General features: G+C 38.5%; 1 protein-coding gene across 2 annotated transcripts in view; it reads left to right on the forward strand.

Annotated features, from left to right (window-relative positions):
* The window catches only part of Atf7ip (activating transcription factor 7 interacting protein), an 89946-nt gene that overhangs the window by 48385 nt on the left and 17937 nt on the right, over positions 1-23624 (forward strand). For both annotated transcript variants that reach the window (XM_052719601.1, XM_052719600.1), the window contains exons 4-10: positions 284-429; positions 2196-2333; positions 6900-6965; positions 10573-10646; positions 11180-11268; positions 14680-15315; positions 20503-20567. In XM_052719601.1, coding sequence (XP_052575561.1) covers positions 284-429; positions 2196-2333; positions 6900-6965; positions 10573-10646; positions 11180-11268; positions 14680-15315; positions 20503-20567 — 1214 coding nt within the window. The remainder of the gene's footprint in view (positions 1-283; positions 430-2195; positions 2334-6899; positions 6966-10572; positions 10647-11179; positions 11269-14679; positions 15316-20502; positions 20568-23624) is intronic.

The raw sequence follows: 23624 nt of genomic DNA on the forward strand, positions 1-23624 counted from the left end.
CGTGACAAAGCTATAGAGCATTCTCTATCTTAGTGTGAGAATTTCAAAGAAAGAATGCTCCATGTTTTCAGTGAGCATTGCTAAGCAGCTTGGAGGTTCTCTTTGGCATACGGAACATGATCACAGCTTTAAAGCTGAGCATTGGATGCCTGCTGAGCTCTTCCGTCTTAAGCACAGTCACACAGTGGCCGACTGAGAGCTGCATCTGCTGACACTGTGTGTTGAGTCCTGTAACTAAAACACCAGGCTGATCAGGGCGGGGGTTTTCTTGTTGTTTTGTCAGATGAAGTTTCCAGACGGAAACGTTCTAAATCAGAAGACATGGACAGTGTGCAGTCCAAGCGTCGGCGCTACATGGAAGAAGAATACGAGGCAGAGTTCCAGGTCAAGATTACAACCAAAGGAGATGTTAACCAGAAGCTTCAAAAGGTGCTGGACAGTACATTTCAGTGTGCCAGAGGATCACTGTCTGCAGGCTTCGAGATTTCTAGCATGATCCCTTCTATGTCTACATAGCCAGTCAGAACTTGAAGACAATGATAAGCTATGAAGTCTGATTATTTTTGTTAACTTCACTTTTAAATACCTCTGACTCTATTTGGCCACAGTATTTTTATTTTAAAACACGGTAGTGATTATTTAAATTAAAGGGAGATGTAATATTTCTCTCTTTGTTATTATAGTAAAACTGAATAGTTCTTGAGCTCTTTTCTTCCTATATTGAACATTATTTTACAGTACAGAAGAAACAAACTTTATTTATTTTAAATATTTATAGTAGACTTTAATCTCTATAATCTTAATATGTTATAAGTTGGTATATTCTAAACCTTTTTAATGTTAATATAAAGAATGGTAGAGACAATGCTTTAGATACACTAGGAAAAGGGAATGTTCAGAGTAAAGATTTTTTGAAATTTTCCTCTATATCTGCTATGCTAGCATACAAATATTGAAAATAATTAATGTTACATATATTTTTCAAAGTGTGAGAAAGGAAAGACCTCTCAGAGGGTAAATACTATGCAAGCACAAGAATCTGAGTTCTCATCCACCCCACTCATATGAAAAGCCACATGTGGTGGTGTAAGCCTGTAATTCTAGCAAGTACACTGGGAAGCTGAGACAGGAAGGAGACTCCTGGGTTTCAATGACCAGCCAGTCTAGGTAGTTGGTGAACTCTAGCTCAACCCTGTCTCAAAATAAGGTGCAGAGTGATCATGGAAAACACCTTATGTTGACCTCTGGAGTCCATCGGCACATGTATGATCACATGTACCTACTCATGCATATGCACCACATCAACATGTGTTCAAAATACCTTTTATAGAGAGACATGAAACTTAGGTTCCCCTCCCGCCATGAGATATTAGTTCATAATAGTTTAGGCTGTAGCCCAGGTTGGCTTTAATCTTGTAGGTGTCCTCCTGCCTCAACTTCCAGGTGATTGATTACAGGTGTGAGTCACCAAGTCTGGTTTTGTTTTTCAGGGTCTTAGTCATGGATTAATAAACCAGAGTTCTTCCATTAAGATACAAGGACAAATAGTACAAATATCTATGCTTTCTTTAAAAAGAAAATTAATAATGAAGTAATAAAAAATGCGATTACTGCCCAGTTTCTTTTTCTTGTGCATATTGAGGTAGTATTGCATCTAGCACTGTTCGAATTGGGAAAGGTTATGAACACCTGTGGGTTGAGGAGTTCCATCTCTAGAACAGGTTTCTCAGGTGTGGCATATGGATATGCCAGGGTCCTGTTTGTTGTGGTTCAGATGAGGCAATAGTTGAATAAACACTTAGAAATATTTTATCAATTTTGATACTCCAGTGACATTTTTATTGCATCTCACAATATTGCCAGTCTTTAATAGATTAGAAAAATTTTGAAACTGTTCTTTTTAACAAATTTTGTTAAAGTCGGTTCAGCATAATAAGGAGGATGAGGAGAAGATATTAAAAATCTTCAAATAATTTTCAGAATTCAACTCTGGAAATGTTATCCTTAGCGTGGATTTCTGTTTTGACATAGTGGTGAATGGCAGCAGGTAGCATTGAGTTTGGGATTTTATTCTTTAAATTAGTTAACCTTGTTTTATTCATAAATAAGTTTATATTATTGTTACTAGTTCTTAATATTTACTATTTTTGTTTGCTGAGTTGCCCTTTTGTAACAAAGGAACTTTCCCCCCTTAGGTCATACAGTGGTTACTGGAAGAAAAATTGTGTGCTCTACAGTGTGCTGTGTTTGATAAGACTTTGGCAGAATTGAAAACACGAGTGGAAAAGATAGAATGCAACAAAAGGCATAAAGCAGTTCTTACTGAGCTACAGGTTTGTACACTAATGTTAACTTTATTCTCCATGTTTCATTTTATAATTTATTTTCTGATTATGTATTATCATTTTGATATATTTGAAGCTGACTACAAAATGCATTTACATTCTATGTAAGAAGTAAAAGGTGTCTGTTATTAGTTCTTGCTGGGGCTGCTGTAAAAACAGAACCATACATAGCTAGATGCTTTACCAACTGAAATGTATTACTTCACAACTGGAGAATAGAAACCCAAAGTGAGGGTGCTAGCAGATGGTTCACTCTGAGCTGTAGTACTGTGAGGAAGAATATACACCACATCTCTTCTGGTAGTTGCCGACAGCTCTGAAGAGACATCATTTCCGTTCCTGGCTTTACCTTCATATGGCGTTTTCTCTGTGTGTATTTTGTGTTCAGATTTCTCTGTATTTGAAGGTACCAGTTATATAAATTAGATTAGGAGGGAACCACCTCAGTCCAATAGACTTAATATTAATTGATTATTTTTACAGTGACACTTTGATACTAGGGTTGTCGACTTTATGAGTTTTGGCATAATTTAGCCCACATCAGAGACTCAGAAATTACCTAAATTGGTACTTAAAAGAAGTTTTTGTTTGTTTGTTTGTCACTGAAGGTTGGTATATAGCATACCATAGATGCAAAATATTTGTGAAGGATTATTTTTCGATCAGTCTACTTTCTCTGTGGCCACTATGTTTTAATGATGTTAAATAGTGCTGGAGAGATGACTCAGTGGTTAAGAGCAGTGGCTGCTCTTGCAGAGGACCCAGGTTCAGGTCTCAGCAATCACATAGTGACTCACAACTATCTGCAACTCCAGTGGGGATCTAATAACTTTTACTGCCCTCCTTGAGCACAAGACACATTACATATATGGTGCATGTGTGTACATGCTGGTGGAAACATTTATACACGTAATTTTTTAAAAGATGTTAGTTTATTGATCCATATTAAAGGTAAGTACTTTTTGTATATATAATTGAGGATGATCTTGATCTTCTGGTTTCCTGCCTCCACTTACTGTTAGGATTATAAGCATACACCATCATACCTGGATTTTGTGGTGTTAGGGGTCAAACGCAGGGCGTTGTTCATGCTAGGCAAACACTCTACCAACTGAGCTACATCCTCAGTTGCTCTCACTCTCCACCTAAATGCTTCTTTATTCAATCAGTGGAGTTCCTCAAACAAAATGTGTAGTATATTCCCCAATAATTCTGCATTGAGAATGAAAATGGATGTATAATCATTTGCCTTTTTATTAGTATTACAATGAACTTCTTTATTCTAACTTTGGCTTAAGTTCTGCTTTATCAAATATGTATGTAAACTCCACCTTGGTTTCAGTTATCATTTGCTTGGAATATCATTTTCCATTCTTTCACATTAACTCTATATCTTTGTCAGTGTAATGTGTTTCTTGCAGGCAGTAATAAGTTGGATTTTTTTTTCCTGTTTTAATCTATTCAGTCTGTCTGCATCTTTGAACTGGAGAGTGAAGATGATTTACATTTATTACTAAGAGCTTTATGCTCATTCTTGGAATTCTGTCTTCTTCCATGGCCCCAGTTCCTCAGTTGATTTGAGTATTTTTTTTTCTTTCTCCCTTACTCATCTTAGAAGTTTGCTGGGTCACTATATTGAATTTTTTTTATTATTTCCTAATTCTGTTTGTTCATACATTCTCATGGAACTCATTTTTCCCTAAGCTTTTGTGATTGAGACTTTCCTCTTTATGTAGGATTCTCTAATTTTTTCTAATTTTGATTTAAGTGGTCATGGTTTGATTTAGTGTTTCTTCATCTTAGGATGACTCCCCCCCGCCCCCATTAGAATTTAGAGGATAACTTTCCTGAATATTGTAAACTATTTGGTAGTGATTTACCTGAAATATATCATTCCATGCTCTCCCGACTTTTAGGTTTTATGTGGTAATAAAATTATAATGAATTTACCTTTGTAAGATGGCCCTTTACTTTTGTAGCTATCAGCATTCTTTGCTGAGTACTATTGATAATTTATTTTAACTATAATGTGACATGAAGAGTTTCTTTCTAGTCATATCTGATTAGGGTTCTAAATACCTCCTACACTTGAACGTCTTTTTCTTTTATTTTTCTTTTTAAAGATTTATTATATATACAGTATTCTGTCTGCATGTATGCCTGCAGGCCAGAAGAGGGCACCAGATCTCATTACAGATGGTTGTAATGTACAGAGCCACCATGTGGTTGCTGGGAATTGAACTCAGGACCTCTAGAAGAGCAGCCAGTGAGTGCTCTTAACTGCTAAACCATCTCTCCAGCCCAAACGTCATTTTCTAAATTGGAAATTTTCTGCTATAATATGATTGAATAGATTTTCTATGCTTTTAGTTTGCATCTCAGCTCCTTGTGCCTCAGGGATTATTAAATTAGACTCTTGATCGGAGTTGCTGAAAGTTACGGTTATGGTTCATTATTCTTATTATTTTCCTTTATTACTGTATGAATATAAGAATTCCTTACCTTGTTTTCAGTCACTGATATTCTTTCTTCTGATTGATAAGTCTTTGGGTGATGCATCCCACTGAGTTTTAAATTTTTTTATTGGCCTTTTAATTTCTAATATTTCCATTAATTTTAAATTATTCTCCAGAATATCTCTGTGTTAAATTTGAATTTGTTATCTCTAAATACCTAAGTTGCTTTACTTCATTTAACTTTATTTTTTTCATTGACGTGATAGTTCTTTTTAAAATTTTATTTTTGAATTCTTTGGCATTTCAATCACTTTGTTATCTTTGGGTTCAGTTATTAAAGGGTCATTAACTTGTGGAGAACTCTCACATGTCTGTGTTTCTACATCTTAATGTATATATCTGTTGATTGATACTTCTGGTTTCATGTTTTAGCTGGCTGCTTTCTCTTGAGGTCTCAGTCTCTCTTACCACTGAGAGGAGAGAGAATATACCACAGTAACAATTGATATTAAAAAAAAACCCAAAACCTGGATGTTTAAATTTTTATTACAGTTATTTAGTTTGTGTGTGTGTGTATATATATACATGTGTGTGTGTGTGTATGTACATACATGGTGCACATGTGGAATCAAGACAGCTTGCAAAGGTAGACTCCCTTTCTGGTATGTGGATCAGGGGCCTGCAAGTGCTCAGCCATCTTGCACAACATCCTTAAATGTAGTACTAATTACAAACATATCTGTTTTCCTACTTAGGGTAGAAGAGCAAAAACCCAGGACACATATGATAAACTCAGGACTTAAAAATTAAATCATAGTTAATTAGAATAGAAAAGGGAATAGGAAAAGGACAGAACAGGAGAAGCAAATTATGAAAGACAGGAAAAACATGCTGTGAAGGAATGAGAAGCTGCAGTGAGTGTTAAGCGTGCACAGATACACACACACACACACACACACACACACACACACACACACACACACACTCTGACAAAGAGACAGAATGCTTGAGCCAAGCAAGAGAGAGAGAGACACAAAGGAATACAGAACAAACCAAAAGCAAGCAGAAGACTAGCTGAAGAGAGAGTTTCAGAATGCTCTGATGTGTTTTCCCTGAGCTTGTCAGTTGGCAGTTCACTTGCTTTAGAAGGCAAAATGTCACTGAACTGTTTTCTCTGTGAATTCTAAACAGGTTAGACCTGAAAGGGTTGTTTGCCTTCTGAGCTCCTCTTGCCTTTCAAAGGGTAATTTATAAACCCTCATCTCACCTGCTGTAGAGTCAGTAAAGCCTTTCTGGAAAACATTTAGTCACTGAGAATTCCACTTCTCTGAATGACCCTCAAGAAATATTCTGAAAGAAAAAAGTTATCAAGCCATCAATTATAGCCTTGTACGACTATATCAATGCACTGGAAAACATTCACCTTATCCAGTAGAAAAAACATTTGTATAATCAGCCTCTATCTAGTACAGCAGTTCTCAGCCTGTGGGCCATGACCCTGTCAGGGGTCACATATAATATCCTGCATATCAGGTATTACATTATAATTCATGACAGTAGCAAAATTACAGTTATGAAGTAGCAACAAAATAATTTTATGGTGGTGGTGGGGTCACCACAATATGAGGAATTGTATAAAAGGGTTTCAGTGTGAAGAAGGTTGAGAACCATTGCTCTAGTAGAAAAGTGCATGTACAAATGAGTCTCTACAGTACATAGATATCCAAGTAGTTTATCAAGGGATCTCTTAGGACTTGCATGTATGCCTACATGCCTGAATGTTTTCAGTAAGAAAGTTAAATTTAATTATCACCATTTTGAAAAATAACTACAAATAAAACTTTACATATTCCAAAATATTCTGGTGGAAAGTGAACGCATCTAGTTTTGGTAAGGGCAAGCTGGTGTATTAGTATTTACACCTGGCAATTATTTCAGGGACTACAGTGGGTTTCCTGTAATTTTCTGTGTTTTCCAAGTATGTATTTTATAATCAGCTTGTCTTTCCTTTAAAGAGCCTGTTATCTTTAGATTTCTCTTGTGTATAGCAGACTTTAAAGGAGTTATACTACTTGACTTTTGTTTGTTTGTTTTCTAGGCCAAGATAGCCAGATTAACCAAACGTTTTGGAGCAGCCAAAGACGATCTTAAGAAAAGACAAGAAGTAAGCATTTCTGTTCTAGCCATGTTCATTGTCTTAGTGTTTTACTGTTGTGAAGTGACTCCATGACCATGGCAACTCTTATAATAGAAAACATTTAATTGCGGCTGGCTTACAGTTCAGAGGGTTAGTCCATTATCATCATGGTAGGAAGCATGGCGGCACACTGGCAGACATGGTGCTGGAGAGGTATCTGAGATTTCTACATTCAGATGGGCAGGTAGCAGGAAGAGAGAATGACACTGGGCCTGGCTTAAGCATTTTAAAACCTCAAAGTGCACCGTCAGTGATACCCTTCCTCCAACAAGGCCACTTTTCCTAATAGTGCGACTTCCTGGTGCTCAAGCATTCAAATCTTTGAGCCTATGGGGGACATTCTTATTCAAATTACCACATTCCATTCTTTGTCCCCCATAGGCTTATAGCCATATCATAATGCAATACATTCCGTCCAACTTCAAAAGTCCCCATAGTCTATAACAGTCCCAATACTGTTCAAATGTCCAAAGTTCAAAGTCTCTTCTGAAACTCAAGGCAATCTCTTAAGTGTAACCCTCTATAAAATCAAAATAAAAAACCAGATCACATACTTCCAACAAACAATGGCATAGGATATACATTACCATTCCAAAAGGGAGTAAAAGGGAACACAGTAATGAAATACTGGGACAAACCCGGACTAAAAACCAGCTGGGCAAACTCCAGACTCTGCATCTCTATGTCTGATATCAGAATGCTCTTCAGATCTCCAACTCCGTTCAGCTTTGTTGACTGCACACACTTCTTTCTCTCAGGCTGGTTCCACTCCCTGTTGTAGATCTCCTTAGCAGTTATCCCATGACTGGCCATCTCCAACATCTTGGGGTCTTCAAGGCAATCCAGGCTTTACCTCCACAGCTTCCTGCACTGTTGTCCTCTCTGGGCCTCCTCTATGCAGGGACACCCATGCCACATCCCTGGCCTGTGGCTTTCCTTAGGTGCAGAAGGAGATTCCACAACCTCTTCCTTATATCCTTGACTCTAAAGCCAGAATTATGTGGCCAAAGTTGCCAAGTTCTGCCGCTTGCTGGAGCTGGAACATGTACCTGTTATTCAAATATATTTCTACCAGCTTTCTGTTTTCGATTGTTTTCGTCACTGAATAAGTTTGGATGTCCTGAAACTTGCTCTGTAGATCAAGCTAGCCTCAAACTCAGAGATCTACCTGCCTCTACCTCCTGAGTACTGAGGATAAGGGCATGTATCACCACACCCAACCCTACGCTTTTCTTTTAATTCCTTTTCACAAGTTGGAAGTTTAGCTGGGTGGGATCTTGCCCCGAGGTTTTCACTCTCTTTATTCCATCTAGTATCAAGCTTTTAAAAAAATCTGTTTATCTCTGAGCACAAGACTTAACTTTATTATACTTTCTGGTGTCCCCTTTCTCCTCAGACTGTACATTTTGTGCTTTTTCTTTCTCAGCCTTCTTCTCTTCATTATAGATCTGCATAAGACTGTTCACTAATAACCATGCAGCACAGTCAAGAAAGACTAGGCTGTTTTGAAATCTCCTCTGCTAGTGCCATTAGTCCAAAAATCTTCATTTTAACCTCAAGCACATTTTTTGGACAAGGGCAGAAAGCAGCCACAGTCTTTTCTGAGTTATCACAAAATAACAATTTGTAGTCCATTTACTAATTTTATTCATCTCTGAAACTTCTTGAGCCCAGCCTTCATAATCTGTATTGCTCTCAGCACCATTGTCCTTCACCTTTCTACTAGGATGGCCCATTAAGCCCCCACTTCAAGTGCTACTGCTTTCCCAATTTAAAGTTCCAAAGTCCACACTCTGCCAACAAGAAACATGGTCAGGCCTATACAACAATACCCCAGTCCCTGGTACCAACTTCTGTCTTAGTTAGGGTTTCTAATTGGGGCTGTCTTACAGTTTCAGAGCTTCCATTATTATCATGGTGGGGAGCATGGTGGCACACAGGCAGACATGGTACTGGAGAGGCAGCTGAGAGTCCTACATCTGGATTGGCAGGCAGCAGGAAAAGAGTGAGACACTGGCCTGGCTTGAGCTTCTGAAACCTCAAAGCCCACCCATAGTTACACACTTCCTCCAAAGGCCACGCCTCCTAATAGTGCCATTCCCTGTTGACCAAACATTCAAATCTATGAGCCAATGGGGACAATTGTTATTCAAAACACTATATTCAGTTACCTGTGTAATTTTAGGAGGTGCTGACTAACATTTCCTTTATCATTACTGTGAAATTCGCTTTCTTCCACATATTTGTGTAGGTTTTTGAACTGAACCTTTAATTATTCTCTTCAGTATTCTTAAATGTCAGCATTTCTGTTCATCTACTTGAGGTTGCAGAATTCTTGAAACTATGTTTTCTGTCTTTAAAATTCTGTTTTTAAAGGCTGGGCATATAGCTTGGTTGGTAGTGTGCTCACCTAGCATGGGAAGCACCGGATTGCATCCCAGCACCACATGGGACAGGGCCTGGTGCTATATACCAGTGATCCCAGTACTAGAGAGAAGGGAGGGAAGGATAAGGCTATAAACTTGGCTTACAGAGAGTTTTATGCCAGCCTAGACTACATAAAACTCGGCTTCACAAAACAAAGGTTATGTTTTGGAGATTAGTCTTACCTTGTTTTTTCTTTAGGACATTCTTACTAGTGTCTTAGTTTAGTTTATATTCCCTTAAAGCATGTTAGCCTTCTGTGTCTTCTTGTATTCCCATTTTCTCTTCTCTTCTTCCCCATATAGTCATTCATCCATTGTGCTGTTACTATAGGAAAGTAAGAGAGCTTTAGATTTCATATATTGTCAAGAAAATGAAGAAAAAGCTTCTGAAACTAGTGGGTCACAAATGAATCACAAAGTTGCTGCCCCCAGACCTCATTCTAGACTGAGAAGTCTGGCTGCCTTTGTGGGATTGAAGAACATTATCAATGTTGTTATCTTAATAGTATATTTTACTATTTTGTTTTATTTAAAATGTAGAGTGAAGTAGTTATTTAATGTTATTTTAAAGAAACAGCAAGCTCTGTAAAGGCGACCAGGAGATAAGAGGAGTTGCAGCAGTGTTCCTAGCTGTGAACATGCACACAGCCTAGAGCCTTTCCTCACTGCAGTGAACAGCATTGCTCGAATCTTCCCTTGAAGAGGAGAATGCACTGAGGAGCTTGCTGCCCAGCCAGCTTGCTGCTGCTTACTGCACTGAGGTCCTTGCCTTACACACATAGAGCATCTCCAGATGACCACAGAGCCCTACAGAGTATTCTGAGAAATATTCAAGACAATTGCCAGCTCCTAAAGAGAAGTAAATTGTGTAGAATAGCTACTAAGATAGAGGGAACACCATCTGAAAGAAAAATGACCAAAGTTACCATCTGGAGATTGACAGTATGGAAAAATTTGAGGTTTATGAAGAAAAACTTCCACAAGAAAATAGGAAAAGACAAAGTATTGATATCTGATCCTGCAGTGTTTTTCTATTTTATTAGTTAAATAATAGATCAAATATTGAGAAAGTACTTGAATGTCTTTTTTTTTTAAAATAATTCCTATATATTGGGTTTTATTTTTTACTTTGGTATTTCCCCTTTCAGAGCCCTCCAAACCCACCTATATCACCAGGAAAGCCTGCCAGTGATGTCAGCAGCAATAACAATGTGACCTACAGGTACGACCACAGTCTGTGCATTGTGTTTAACTTAGAAAGCAAGGTTCTGTTTAGTCTTGGCATGAAACTGTAAATACCTGTGTAGCAGTAAATGCATCAAGTCATAGCTGCTTTTCTACTTTCCCTTTATATTATGTATTGTTTTTGCTAATTTATTACAATATTTTCTTTTGTTAAGACTTTTTTCTTTCCTTTGGCAGTGTTAAGGATTAAATCTAGGGGCCACCCCTCCCCCAAACCCTACATATTTCTTTAAGAACATGTCATTAATAGTTTTTAGCAATTGAGAACTGCTTTGGTCAGTGGTGAGAATGTGCCTTTACTTAGGTACCTCATGACAGTGGACTACAGACAGGAACGCTGCTCCAGTGTTATCTGACATGGCCGAAGTCTGTGAACCCACTGTGGCTTCAGGCAAAGGGTGCAAACCTCAGATCTTACCCTTGCCCACCATGGACCACTGTTTTTCCTGTGCTTTGGTGGGTTCCCCTAGGGTGGCATCGCCATTGACTGTACGTGTATCTGTTTCATAGAAATGCAGGCACAGTGCGACAGATGCTGGAGTCCAAAAGAAATGTTAGCGAGGGTCCACCACCATCCTTTCAAACTCCTGTGAATACAGGTAACTTTTTTTTTTTTAAATACCAAAAATACATTTTCTTGGGCCCTAACATCTTTGGTTCTCTTATATTCTTTTGTGGTTAGAATGGGTTAGAAAACAGGACACTTTGGTATAAATATGAATATATTTCAAAAAATTTCAGAATAAAATATAAGTATGCATGAAAAGATAGACATTGAAATTCCCAGTGTAGTACTTCTCAGCCTTTTTTTTTTTTTTTTTTTTTTATCTCTAGGGCCCTTTATAGTCTCATGAAATTACTAAGAACTCCAGAGAATTTTTGAGTTAAACTAATTGATACTATCAATTGATGTAAAATAAAAATTTAAGGTCTTTTGTTCACTTAAAATTAATAATAAGCCCAGAGGCAGGTGGATCTCATTCAAGGCCAGCCTGGTCTACATAGTGAATTCTAAGACAGCCAGGGCTGCATAGTGAGCCTTTGTCTTGAGTAAACAAAAGCCCCACAGAAATAAATTATAATAATCTTGTAATATGCACACAAAAACTTTTTTAAAATAGAAAACAACTGTATTTTTAAAAAATAATCAGTGAAATGGTAGAGATCTGAATCTCATATCCAGAACCCCCACTAAACAAACAAACAAACAAATAAAGGCAGCCACCACACTAGGCTGTCCCAGTGCTAGAGAGGGAACAGGCTCTGGCCAGCCAGCCTCCATGGTGAGCTCCAGGCCAGGAAGAGACCCTGTCTCAGCAAAGGGAAACAAAAAGGAGGTGGGGAGTGGCTGTCACCAAGACGCAGAAGGGTGTGTGTGAAGCTAGTGCCAGGGAGCAATGGAAACACTAAAGAGAAAGGTGAATGCCACCAGAGGATCGGCCCTGGAGCCGTCCTCCGACCTCCACATGTCCACGTCCACATGGGAGCATCCGTGGACGTACACATTACCAGTGAAAACAGGGACGTGCTGCCTCTTCCACATTTCTTTAAAATCCTGGTTAGGATGGTAAGCAGCTAATGCTGGCTGGATTCTAGTTCTGTACCTGCTTTCAATCTTCCAGTCTGCTGACTTCATCTGGGAAAGAAATGTAGCCTTACCCAGACAGATGGGAATGGGCTAGGTAGCTGGATGCTCCCCTCTAATGGTGGTTTCTGTGGAGCTAGTGCAGAACAGAGCCAGAAATCACATGCTTTTCTCACTGTTTTTCTAAGTCACTCTTTGAACAAACTGAGTCTTGTGTGCAGACCTGTAATTCCAGAACTCGGCAGGCTGTGGCAGCTAGATCATAATTCAAGGCCAGCATATGATTTTGTTGGAGGATAGGACATAATAGAAATGGTAGTTTTTATTACTTTATGGACATTTTAAAGTAAAATTTACATTTTTAAAATATTATAATAAGCATTTGTTAGTGAAGGCTTAGTGTGACAGGAGTATTTGGTACCTCTTTACTACCTTGGATTTTGTAGTTTTCTCCTTATCACAGTCTCATTTCCCATTGTTCGTTACCACTACAAATATTACATGGACCATTCCATTAATAATTCATATCTTTTATTGTGATAATTATTTTATTATTAGGCATTATTTTTAACTATGCCTAATTTCCAAATTAAACTTTACTGTAGGATAGGTGTACAATCATGTGCCACATAATGACATTTCAATGAGTTGTGAATGCATTTAAAATGGTGATCTGGTGAGATCATAATGGAGCTGAGAGATTCTTATCAGCGGCTGAGGCCATAGCTGTTTTACTGTCGTAGCTCCCCATGTTACTCCCAAGTGTGTTATGTTCATGGGAACAGAGATCCAGCATTGTGAGCTATACAGACAAATATAGAATTGTGTAGGATACCTAATGACAACTATTTACTGCTTTATTACTGTTACCAATAGTTTACTGTAAACTGATGTGCCATTTTATGCTTGTAGTAGCTGCATATATTTCATAGTTACTGTCTCTTGACCCATTGAATGATTGATGTATCCCAGCTAGATTTGTTCAGTCTTGTGATCATACAGCATTGGAATTATGTAATGACACATTTCTCAAAACATACCCATGTTGTTAAAGGTTACATGGCTACTTGGAAAAGATGTGGTGTGTGTAAGGTTCTCTATTCTCTGCCTTATACATCACTGGGACTCTTAGGATATAATTTCTACAGATATGGAGCTGCTGAACTAAGCCAATAGGCATTCACCTTTTGTCCACATAGTGTAAAATTCAAATGTCTCATTACTATTATGAAAATAGTCTTGGCATTGTAAACTCCACGCAAGGTTCCCAGGAAACTATAGCTATCCCTCTGCACTTACTGAGAATTACTGCTCTGGTGTACCTATGATTTTGGAAAGACTAGATATCTGAGTAGTCAATTAAGTATATTTTAAATCTGTTCCAATGAGACTAAACCTAAGTAGTTGAGTCGTAAGCTACTGTAAATCTCTGTGGTCAGCACTGAGTCTTTTCTCTCTTTGGTATGTGTTCTATTTCTTAATTCATCTCTTTTTTTTTTCACTCAGTGCTTTCCTCTCTATCAGTAGTATTTACATGCTCTTCTTGAAGGGATCCTTTTCCCAGAGTGAGTTCTTTCCCAAGGAACTCAGTAAGACTGTCAGGTTTTCTCTGGTTCCAGTGGTAAAATACAGCCATCAGCTGTAGCTGGAAATCTTCTGCAGGTCCCGCCAAGCCCCTGCAGCCCAGCCCCATGGCCCGCTTATAAAATAATCACTCAGAGGCTTATATTAATTACAACTGTTCGGCCATTAGCTCAAGCTTATTACTGAGTATCTCTTACACTTAAATTAACCCATAATTCTTATGTATATTTAGCCATGTGGCTTGGTACCTTTTCTCAGTTCTGCCTTGTCATCTTGCTTCCTCTGTGTCTGGCTGGCGACTCCTCACTCAGCCCTTCCTCTTCCCAGAATTCTCTTCATCTCTCGACCACCTATACTTTCTGCCGGGCTACTGGCCAATCAATGTTTTCTTTACCAGCCAATCGGAGCAACACATATTCACAACATACAGAATGATATCCCACAGTAATCAGCTTCACTCACTAATGGGCAGTTCTTTCCACATTTCTTGCTTGTGTTGAATAGAATGAGGTTAAAAAAATACCTGCATATTTTTACCTAGTTTTCAGTATTTTTTAATTGTTTTTCCAGTTCCTCTGAAGTGAATGTTGTAATTTTCAAGATCTGTTTTGATACTGAGATAGCAATCTTATATATTAACATCAAATCATGTGGCATTTTGTAAAGACACCAAGTGTACACACAAAAGTGCTTGTAAACATTTCAGTGTTTTCGAACTTAAACCTGAAATTTTTTTTGTGTCTGATAGCTTTTCTGTATATAATATATTGAACTTGTGACTTAGTTTTAGCTGATAAATTAAGGTGGCTGTCTAGACTGAGACTTGTGTTTTTCTCCTTAGTGTCTTCAGCCAGTCTCGTCACTCCTCCAGCAATTGTCAGTAGTCAGCCTAAACTGCAGACTTCAGCCACCTCAGGTTCTCTGCCGGCAGCATCTCTTCTTCCTGCTCCCAGCACAGCCACAGTAGTTGCCACCACTCAGGTGCCTAGTGGAAACCCTCAGCCTACAATCTCGCTGCAGCCCTTGCCAGTGATTCTGCATGTTCCTGTTGCCGTAAGCTCTCAGCCTCAGCTCCTGCAAAGCCATCCAGGGACTATAATGACGAATCAACCATCTGGCAGTGTTGAATTCCTATCCGTGCAAAGCCCACCAACAGTGAGTGGACTTACCAAAAACCCAGTACCCTTGCCACCCATGCCAAACCCCACCAAACCAAACACTCCGTCAGTGCCCAGTCCTGGTGTTCAGAGGAACTCTTCCACCACTGCTGCACCCTTGGGGACCACCCTTGCTGTACAGGCCGTTCCAACTGCACACTCTATTGTGCAAGCCACAAGGACTTCTTTACCCACAGTGGGCCCATCAGGACTCTATAGCTCATCAAACAATCGAGGCCCAATACAGATGAAAATCCCAATATCTGCTTTTAGCACTTCATCTTCTGCAGAACAAAATAGCTCTGCCACCCCAAGAAGCGGTAAGTTAGTTTGCTTATTAACAGAAACAAAAACACATTAATGGCCTTTCAGTGATTAAGCTCTTCCTAGCGTTATTGGAAAAATGGGGTAAACAGGTTTTGTAGCAAGCATTATAGTTTTTATGATTGATTAGGTGGACCAGGACAATTGAGTAAATACATTTTAAGTATCTAATTTTAGAAGTTTATTGCAAGGGATAATTAAAAACCATTTATCACCAGAAACTGGTGGCGCACACCTTTAATCCCAGCACTTGGGAGGAAAACTCAGAGGGATCTCTGAGTTCAAGGCCAGCCTGGTCTACAGAGAGAGCTCCAGGGCAGCCAAGGCCACACAGTGAAACCCTGTCTCAAAAAAACATAACAAAAAACAACAACAACAAAAAACCCATATTCTTTGAACATGCCTAATTTCAGAGATGCCATAGATGATACCCATAATTGAAGCTGGAATCAAATGGCAAATTTTTGGTGTATATGAAAATTGATGTTAAATTATATACCCATATTATTATAAATTATTAGGTCATATAACTAAAACTTGCCATGTCTTATATTTATATACATATATTTACTTGATAAAATATGTTCTATATAATTCAGTTACATTTGTACATATTTGTTATAGTTCATTATATCCTTAATGGACTTTAAGTAAATAGTTCTTGTTTATAATGAAGTACTACCCTTTAGGGCTCAAATTGTACATAATTCCTTCAAGAAATAATTGGTGCTTGTAATATTCTAATGTCCTGTGGCACATAGAAACATTTAAGATAGTCCTTTTCTCACTAACTATAGATTAGATATGTAGTCTTGCTATTAAATAAGTAGTTATAAATGTAATAAATATAAAAGTAGGCTGTTTGATAAGATGTAAAAGTGGATGAGAGTCCTTGAAACATTACATAATTCTTTTGTGTGTGGAGGAGTATGGCAACCATGAATATTGACTGCAGTGTGGAAAACTGTTTGATTGAAAATAGGGTGACCAGAAGATGAGATGAGGCAGGAGCAGTACATTAGATGAGAGATGGAAGCATAAGGAAAGTGCAGAAGAGAAAAAACTAGTCTAATTTGATAACAACTTGATAATTTGTTAATGTAAGAGTTGTTAGCAAGGGCTACAGAGACATCTCAGCAGTTAAAGACTGGCTGCTCTTCCAGAGGACCCAGGTTTGATTCCCAGCATCCAGAAGGCGGTTCACAGTCTTTTAACTCCAGTCCCAGGGGATCTGGTGCCCTCCTCTGGACTCCTTGGGTACCAAGGTATGCTCAGGCATACTTGCAAACAAAACGCCTCCATACATAAAATCAATCAATTTTTTTAAAACAAAGATTAATTCTAAGAGAAATGCTAAATTTAAAAATGGTTTGGATTTTGCTTTTAAATGTGTATGAGGAGGAGAGCAGGTGTCTGTATGTTTAGAACTGGAGTTAGTTCATTGTGAACTGGGTGATAAGGGTGTTGGAGCTTGAGATACGGGTCCTCTGCAGGAATAGTTCGCTATGCTCTTAACCATTAAGCCATCTCTCCAGCTCCTGGTTGGGCCTTTTAAAACATTAAATGTTAAGTCTCATTTAGTGAGATAGATATTAAGGGGTAGTTGATTTGTAAGGGTGTTATATAGTTGTATAGAATTTACTAAACATCTTTCATTCCAAAATATGGGAAGACTAGATTTTTTAATAACACTAAGAAGTTACTCCTTCACCCATAATTTCCTTTGAGTTTCTGCACGCTTTCTGCCTCCTATCTCTACTCATTCAGACCTACAATAGAATACTACCAGTCTGTACCTGGAAAGGACCTTGAGGACCCTAGTAAGACTGCAGTAGAGAGATGGCTCAGCAGTTAAGAGCACTTGCTGCTCTTGCAGAGGACCTGGGTTCAGTTTCCAGCATCCACATTGCAAAATTAACAGCTGCCTGTAATTCCAGCTCCAGAAGATTGACACCCTCTTACAGCCTTCAGAGGCACCTGCATACTTGTGGTAAACAGACTGGCATTCAAGACAGACAGACAGACAGGCAGGCAGGCGCCCATGCGCGCATACGCTCACGCACACATACGTTCATGTAGAAATAGGAAGGCTTGTTAAAAATGACCAGCTGGTGTTAGATAACATAATCCATCAAGCAGGTAACAAAAGTAAATGTGTATCCTACATGATAGAAAGATTTTAAGCGATAATTTGATTTCACATCTTGGTTAATTTTGTTGATTGATGGATGGTTTCTAACTTCCTATTTTGAGAAGTAGCTCAGATAGGTAGTAGAACAGGGAATATGGACTGAGACTGAAAAATGCTGCATTAAAAATGCTGCATAAAACAGTGGTGTCGCATGTTTTTAATCCCAGCACTCGGGAGGCAGAGGCAGACAGATCTCTGTAAGTTCGAGGCCAGCCTGGTCTACAGAGTGAGTTCCAGGACAGGACAGCCAGGGCTGTTACACGGAGAAACCCTGTTTCGAGAAAACAAAACAAAAAACAAACAAACAAAAATTTGAAGGAATTTTTAGCCTGTAAAAATGAAAAGGACAGGACATATTGAAAATCTGGATAAAGGAATTTTGTTACAGTTTTGTGAATAATTACCTTACTCTGAGACAATTATGCTAAGAATAGAATCATTCTGGATAACAAAACAGCATATGCACACATACAAACACATACACATATATATGCACATATATAAATACACATATGTACATACTATAGATATGAGGTAGATCATTGAATCTACTCTGAAAAAAAGATATAGAAATAATAGGATAAAAGGGTAGATTAGTGAATCTACTCTAAAAAGAAAGAAGAGAAGATACAGAAATGATAAAATAAAAGGTAGACTTTTGAATCTACTCAGAAAAGAAAAAAGTATATGGATATAATAAAAAGGTAGATTGTTGAATCTACTTTTAATGAGGAACTACTTGTTTTAAATATTTTATATTGGATTAGATTTTTACAGGATAAATAATGAAATTTTTTGTCTGAATTTGTTAAATGTTAATGGACTGGACATTGTTAATTTATATAATGGTGTTTTTTGTCTGAATCTGTCAAATGTTAATGGACTAGACATTGTTAATGTAATTCTTGACTATATATTGTATATACTTATTGTATATATTTTATATTAGTTATAAGTTTCCTTTATTATTTAGACAAAAAGGGGGAAATGTGGTGATATTGTGTCCTCCATATGTGCACCCTAGTAAACTTATCTGGGGTCAGAGAACAGAACAGCCACTAGATAGACATAGAGGCCAGAAAATGGTGGCACACACACCTTTAATCCTAGCATTCTGGAGGCAGAGATCCATCCGGATCTCTGTGAGTTCAAAGCCACACTGGAAACAGCCAGGCATGGTGACTCATGCCAGGAAGTGATGGCAGGAAGCAGAAAAGTATATAAGAGAGGACCAGGAACTAGAGTCTAAGTTTTTAGGCTTTTAGCAGCAGTTCAGCTGAGATCCATTCGGATGAGGACTCAAGAGGCTTCCAGTTTAAGGAAACAAGATCAGCTGAGAAGTTGTCAAGGTTAGGTTGGATGTGGCTTGTTCTGTTTCTCTGATCTTTCAGCGTTTACTCCAATACCTGACTCTGGGTCTGTTTTTATTTAATAAGACCTTTTAAGATTCATGCTACAACATGCATTTAGTATGTATGTAAAAAAAACAAAGTCTGATGTTTTGGTAATAGTGCTTGTGTATATTAATTCTTTAGCATGTAAGACAAGTAAACCTAGAACTAATTTTATGGTAAAAGTCTTTCAGGAAAGTGTGTGTGTGTGTGTGTGTGTGTGTGTGTGTGTGTGTGTGTGTGTGTATTTAGTATTTATATATTTTCATTGTTTTTAAGACAGGGTCTTATGTAGTTCTGTCAGGCCTCGAACTTGCTATGTAGAGTCTGTAGGCCTAGAACTTCCTCTGTCTCACAGAGCTCTGCCTGCTTCTGCTTCCGAAGTGCTGGAATTAAAGGCATGCACCACTACATCCTGCCAATTTAAAAATATTTTTTTAAAAGTAAGTTTATATTAATATGTTACTTTTCCAGAAATAAAATTGAAGCAAGGTTGGAAAAATTCATGAAGACTTGCTTTTTAGTTTCCTGCCCTTGGATTTTAACATGTGGGTGTTTATCTTAATTGATTCTTTAAATGTAGAATTCTATATGTAGGGTAGACAGTTTTATCAGTTTTTAAGTATAAATGGCCTTCTCTGTGTATGAGGGTTTGAAAAGAACAAGAACACCGTATTTTGACCAAGAAGTTACCACCAGAAAGAGGATGGGATGTTTTGACATAAGAACACTATTGATAATGCAACTAATTATAATCAAAGAATGAAAGTGAATCACTTCAATGGATGTAAAAGATACTTTATAAAACCTTACAATTTCTCTTCTGTCTATTAGAAACTGGGCAGGAACACTTGCTTTTCAGTTTACATGTAAATAACAATTTTCCCATGGAAACTTTCCCATGATACAGGAAAGTCATCTGGGTGGTTACATGACTCTGAACTGCCTACTGCTCAAGTGTGAGAACCCCAGTTCAGGGCCTGGCCTGGTCGCAGAATCTAAGCCCAGCATAGGAGTGCAGATGCAGGCAGATTCCTGGAGCTCCTTGTCCAACCAACCTGACAGAATCCATGAACTCCAGGTTCACCGAAAGACTTCCTAAAAGAATAAGGTGGCGGGTGATGAGGGAGACAGCTGATGTCACCCTCTGGCCTCCAGACATAGCCATGAACGAGCATGCACACCTGCACAAAGCACACAAAAGAAAAGTAGTCTGTACTTGAACCGATACATGTTTCTCATGGTTATTGTAACCTTCTGTAATGAATTTATTATGAACATTTCTGATCTAAAATTTTCCCCCAAAGATTTCCACATCTTGTGGAAGAATGGTGTTTCACTTAACTATTTTCTCATCTTGGAATATTCATGTTGTACAAATGTTAAATTACATTTCTCAGGTATTCTTTAGGATAGTTTAAGTTGCTGGGTAATGAGTATATAAAGCTTTAAAGTTTATAATGTGAAGTTGCCTTCTGATCTGTGAGAGAAACCATCTGTAACATGCTGATAGAAAAATAGTTGCAGCCTGACCTTTTACATATTATACATGTGTTAAATTTCCTTTTTCTTCTTTTTTTTTTTTTTTTTTAAATCCTCAGAAAACCAGACAAACAAAACAGTAGATTCTTCTGTTAATAAGAAAGTGGCAGATAGCACATCACAGGTAAGGTTGTTCCCCTTCCCCTCAGAGTCATGTTATGATCAACAGAAATTATGGTTTTCCTTACATCAGTAATTGTAGGGGTTTTTGTTGTTGTTGTTATTTTATTTTACTTTTTGAGACAGGATCTTACGTAGCCCAGGCTAGTCTCAAACTCACTGAATATGAGTTTTCTGTTTCTTTTTCTTTTCTCAGGGAGAGCTTTTTTGTAGCTAAAAGTTTCAGTTTGGAGGATTTTAATGAAATCATCAGCATTTGGATGTACTGTTCAGTGTAGCAATGACTTGCTGCCCTCTACATGGGCGTTTCCTGTTTGTAGTCAACATTTTCTGTTCATTGCTGATTTTCTGTGGATGTCATTGTGATTCACAGAGGAGTCATTTCTTTAGTGTTCTGCTTGCCATTCATTGAAACTTGGGAATTTGTAAATGGTTTTCTTCAGATTTTTTGGAGGAGGAGTCATTATTTCTTCACACACTCAACTTTCTTCCCCTTTACTTCAAGACTCTCACTACATTTATCTGTTTGCCATGTAAACAGTGTACATATCGAGATTAGATGACAACTAATAGGGTCAGTTCTCTGACGTCTGGTCAGCTAGGTCCTGGGGTTGAACTCAAGTCCCCAGGCTTGCTAGGCGGCAAGAGCCTTTCCCTGCTGAGCTAGGGCCCCGGCCCTCAGTCGGAGTTCTGTCAGGCAGCATTGCTAAGTCTTTGTCTTTTATTCTCTAGACCTTGGGCAGGAAAAATTCTATTGATGGATCATCAATTTCACTGGGTTCTTCCATATCTTAGAAACTGACTTGGAGCCCAGCCAGAGGATTTTTAATGTAATATCTGATATTTATTCTTTGAGAATTTAAGACATGTATACAATGTATTTTGATCCCATTCACTCCCAGTTCCCCCTAAGTCCCTCTTGAACACATCTCTTCCCAATTTCATGTCCTTCTCAAATAATCCAAAGTCCAGTTAGTGCTGTGCATATGTGCATGGAGGTGGGATTAACCTACCAGTGGCCACACCTTCTTCCAGTAACCATCAACTGCTACTAATGCCTTAGCTAGGGTGGGGCCTCAGGAACCCCGTCTTTAGCCGTGCTTGAATTGGACTGGCTTGATCCCCTGGTGTAGGTAGTCGCGAGGTCATTACTGCAGTTACCGTGTCCTGTCCAGAAGACAGCATTTCAATGCACTCCTACGTCCTTCGGCTCTTACATTGTTTCCAGTTACTCTTCTACCGTGTACTCAGCCTTGCATGGTGGGAGGGTGGCTTGTTTTTGTGGATTGTCCCATTTATGGCTGAGCACACACAGTCAGTCTTTAACCAGCTTTGTGTTAACAGCCGCACACTGCAAAGAGAAGTTTCCCTGACCAAGGTCAAGAGCTGTCAAAATCCATGTCTGTAAACGTAAATATTTAGAAGACAGTTTGACAGCTTAGCAAACAGCAGTAATAATCCCCCCTCCCCCCACCACCATAATTTGACCAGATTTATAATACCAGTCACACATGGCCTTCTGTGGAGCAGGCTTCAAATCTGATTGGGAAGTAGATGATTGCATCCATAGCATTAACATCACTATTTGGCTACCCCATAACATTACTACTGTTGTCCCAGTGGGAATGTCTCATGTCTTGCCCAGAAGATCAGGATTGTGCCATGCGGGGACCAGTACTGGCTAAGACCATTGATATCTTTCCTCTCCCAGTGGTCTGCATAATGCCTGCCAGCACTGTGAAAGACAGCAGTGAGGAAGTTTTCCAGTCAGTTCCAGATTGATTTCTCCATGTCCTGCAACCAAAGTGGGTGGTGTCTCCAGGATGTGCTCTTGCCATGTAGTTATGGTGGACAGAGGAGAGCAGTGGTGTAATGAGGGTCTGTGTGGTTGTGGGGGCCTCCATGACCAGTCACCATGCATGACCCAAACCCATGTCTCCTGGAAGTGCCATTGTCCACCCATGCAGCAGACATCCATTCAAATTCCCTTGGCTTTATAGTTTTAAATTATCTTCAAAGTAGTGATTTTCCATAAGGCTTTTTCATACATCCTTAGTTTTGTTGAACTTGCTCTCTACTCTTCCCTGATCTCCCCAACCCCATCCTTGCTTCAGCTAATTTTTTTTTTTTTAAAAATAGATTTAAGCTATTTGTATTTATTTTATCGGGGAGGGTTGGTTTTGAGACAGGTCTCACTACGTAGCTCTGGCTGTCATGAACTCACTACGTAGCTCAGGCTGGCTTCAAACTCACAGAGATCTGCCTGCCTTGGCCTCCTGAGTACTGGGAGTGTGTGCCACTACACCAGGCACTCCAGCTAATTAAAAAAAGATTTTTTTTTTTTTTTAAATTTAGTTATGCGAGCATGTGTATATCTGTGTATGAGGTACTTAGAAGGTGTCAGATCCCCTGGAGGTGGAGTTTTAGGCAGTTGTGAGCTGCCTGGTGTGCTGGTAATCACACTCAAGTCTTTTGCAAGAATAATACCTCTTAACCACTCAGCCATCCTCTCTCTAGCACGTCTGACTAAGTACTGATAATCATTTTCAGCCTATTCTTTCCTTTTTTCCTTTCTTTCAAGTTGTTCTTATTTATTCGATCATTAGTATCATATTGTCACAGTTGCTTGCATTCATAATCTCTAGAATGCAATATCTGACAGGAATCTGGTTTTGTTGATTTATTGTTTTATCTACTTTATTGTCTATTTTTCCTTTTTCCCCCCTCCATGTTTTGTATTATCTGTGGTTCATAGTTTCAAAATTTGGTAGATTTTGAAAACTGGACCTTGTAAATAATGTGTGATAGTAATAAATGACTTTGAATTCTTTGAAGACTAGAAACTTAATTTTGAGTTAAGCCAATTTGTGGTATTCGTAAATATATAAATGTCTATGAAATTATTGTAGAAAGAGTTTTACAAGATTTAAAATAATTATCTTGGGATTGGGACTGGATTTTCTAAAGTCAGGGAATTCCTTTCTTTCTTAGCTTTTTTTTTTTTAATTACATTTATCGTGTGTGTGCCACAGCGCTCTCATGGGCAGAGGGTAGCTGTGGA

Source organism: Peromyscus californicus, unplaced genomic scaffold, assembly GCF_007827085.1.
Source record: "Peromyscus californicus insignis strain IS unplaced genomic scaffold, ASM782708v3 Scaffold_6__1_contigs__length_162567912, whole genome shotgun sequence".
Taxonomy (NCBI): domain Eukaryota; kingdom Metazoa; phylum Chordata; class Mammalia; order Rodentia; family Cricetidae; genus Peromyscus; species Peromyscus californicus.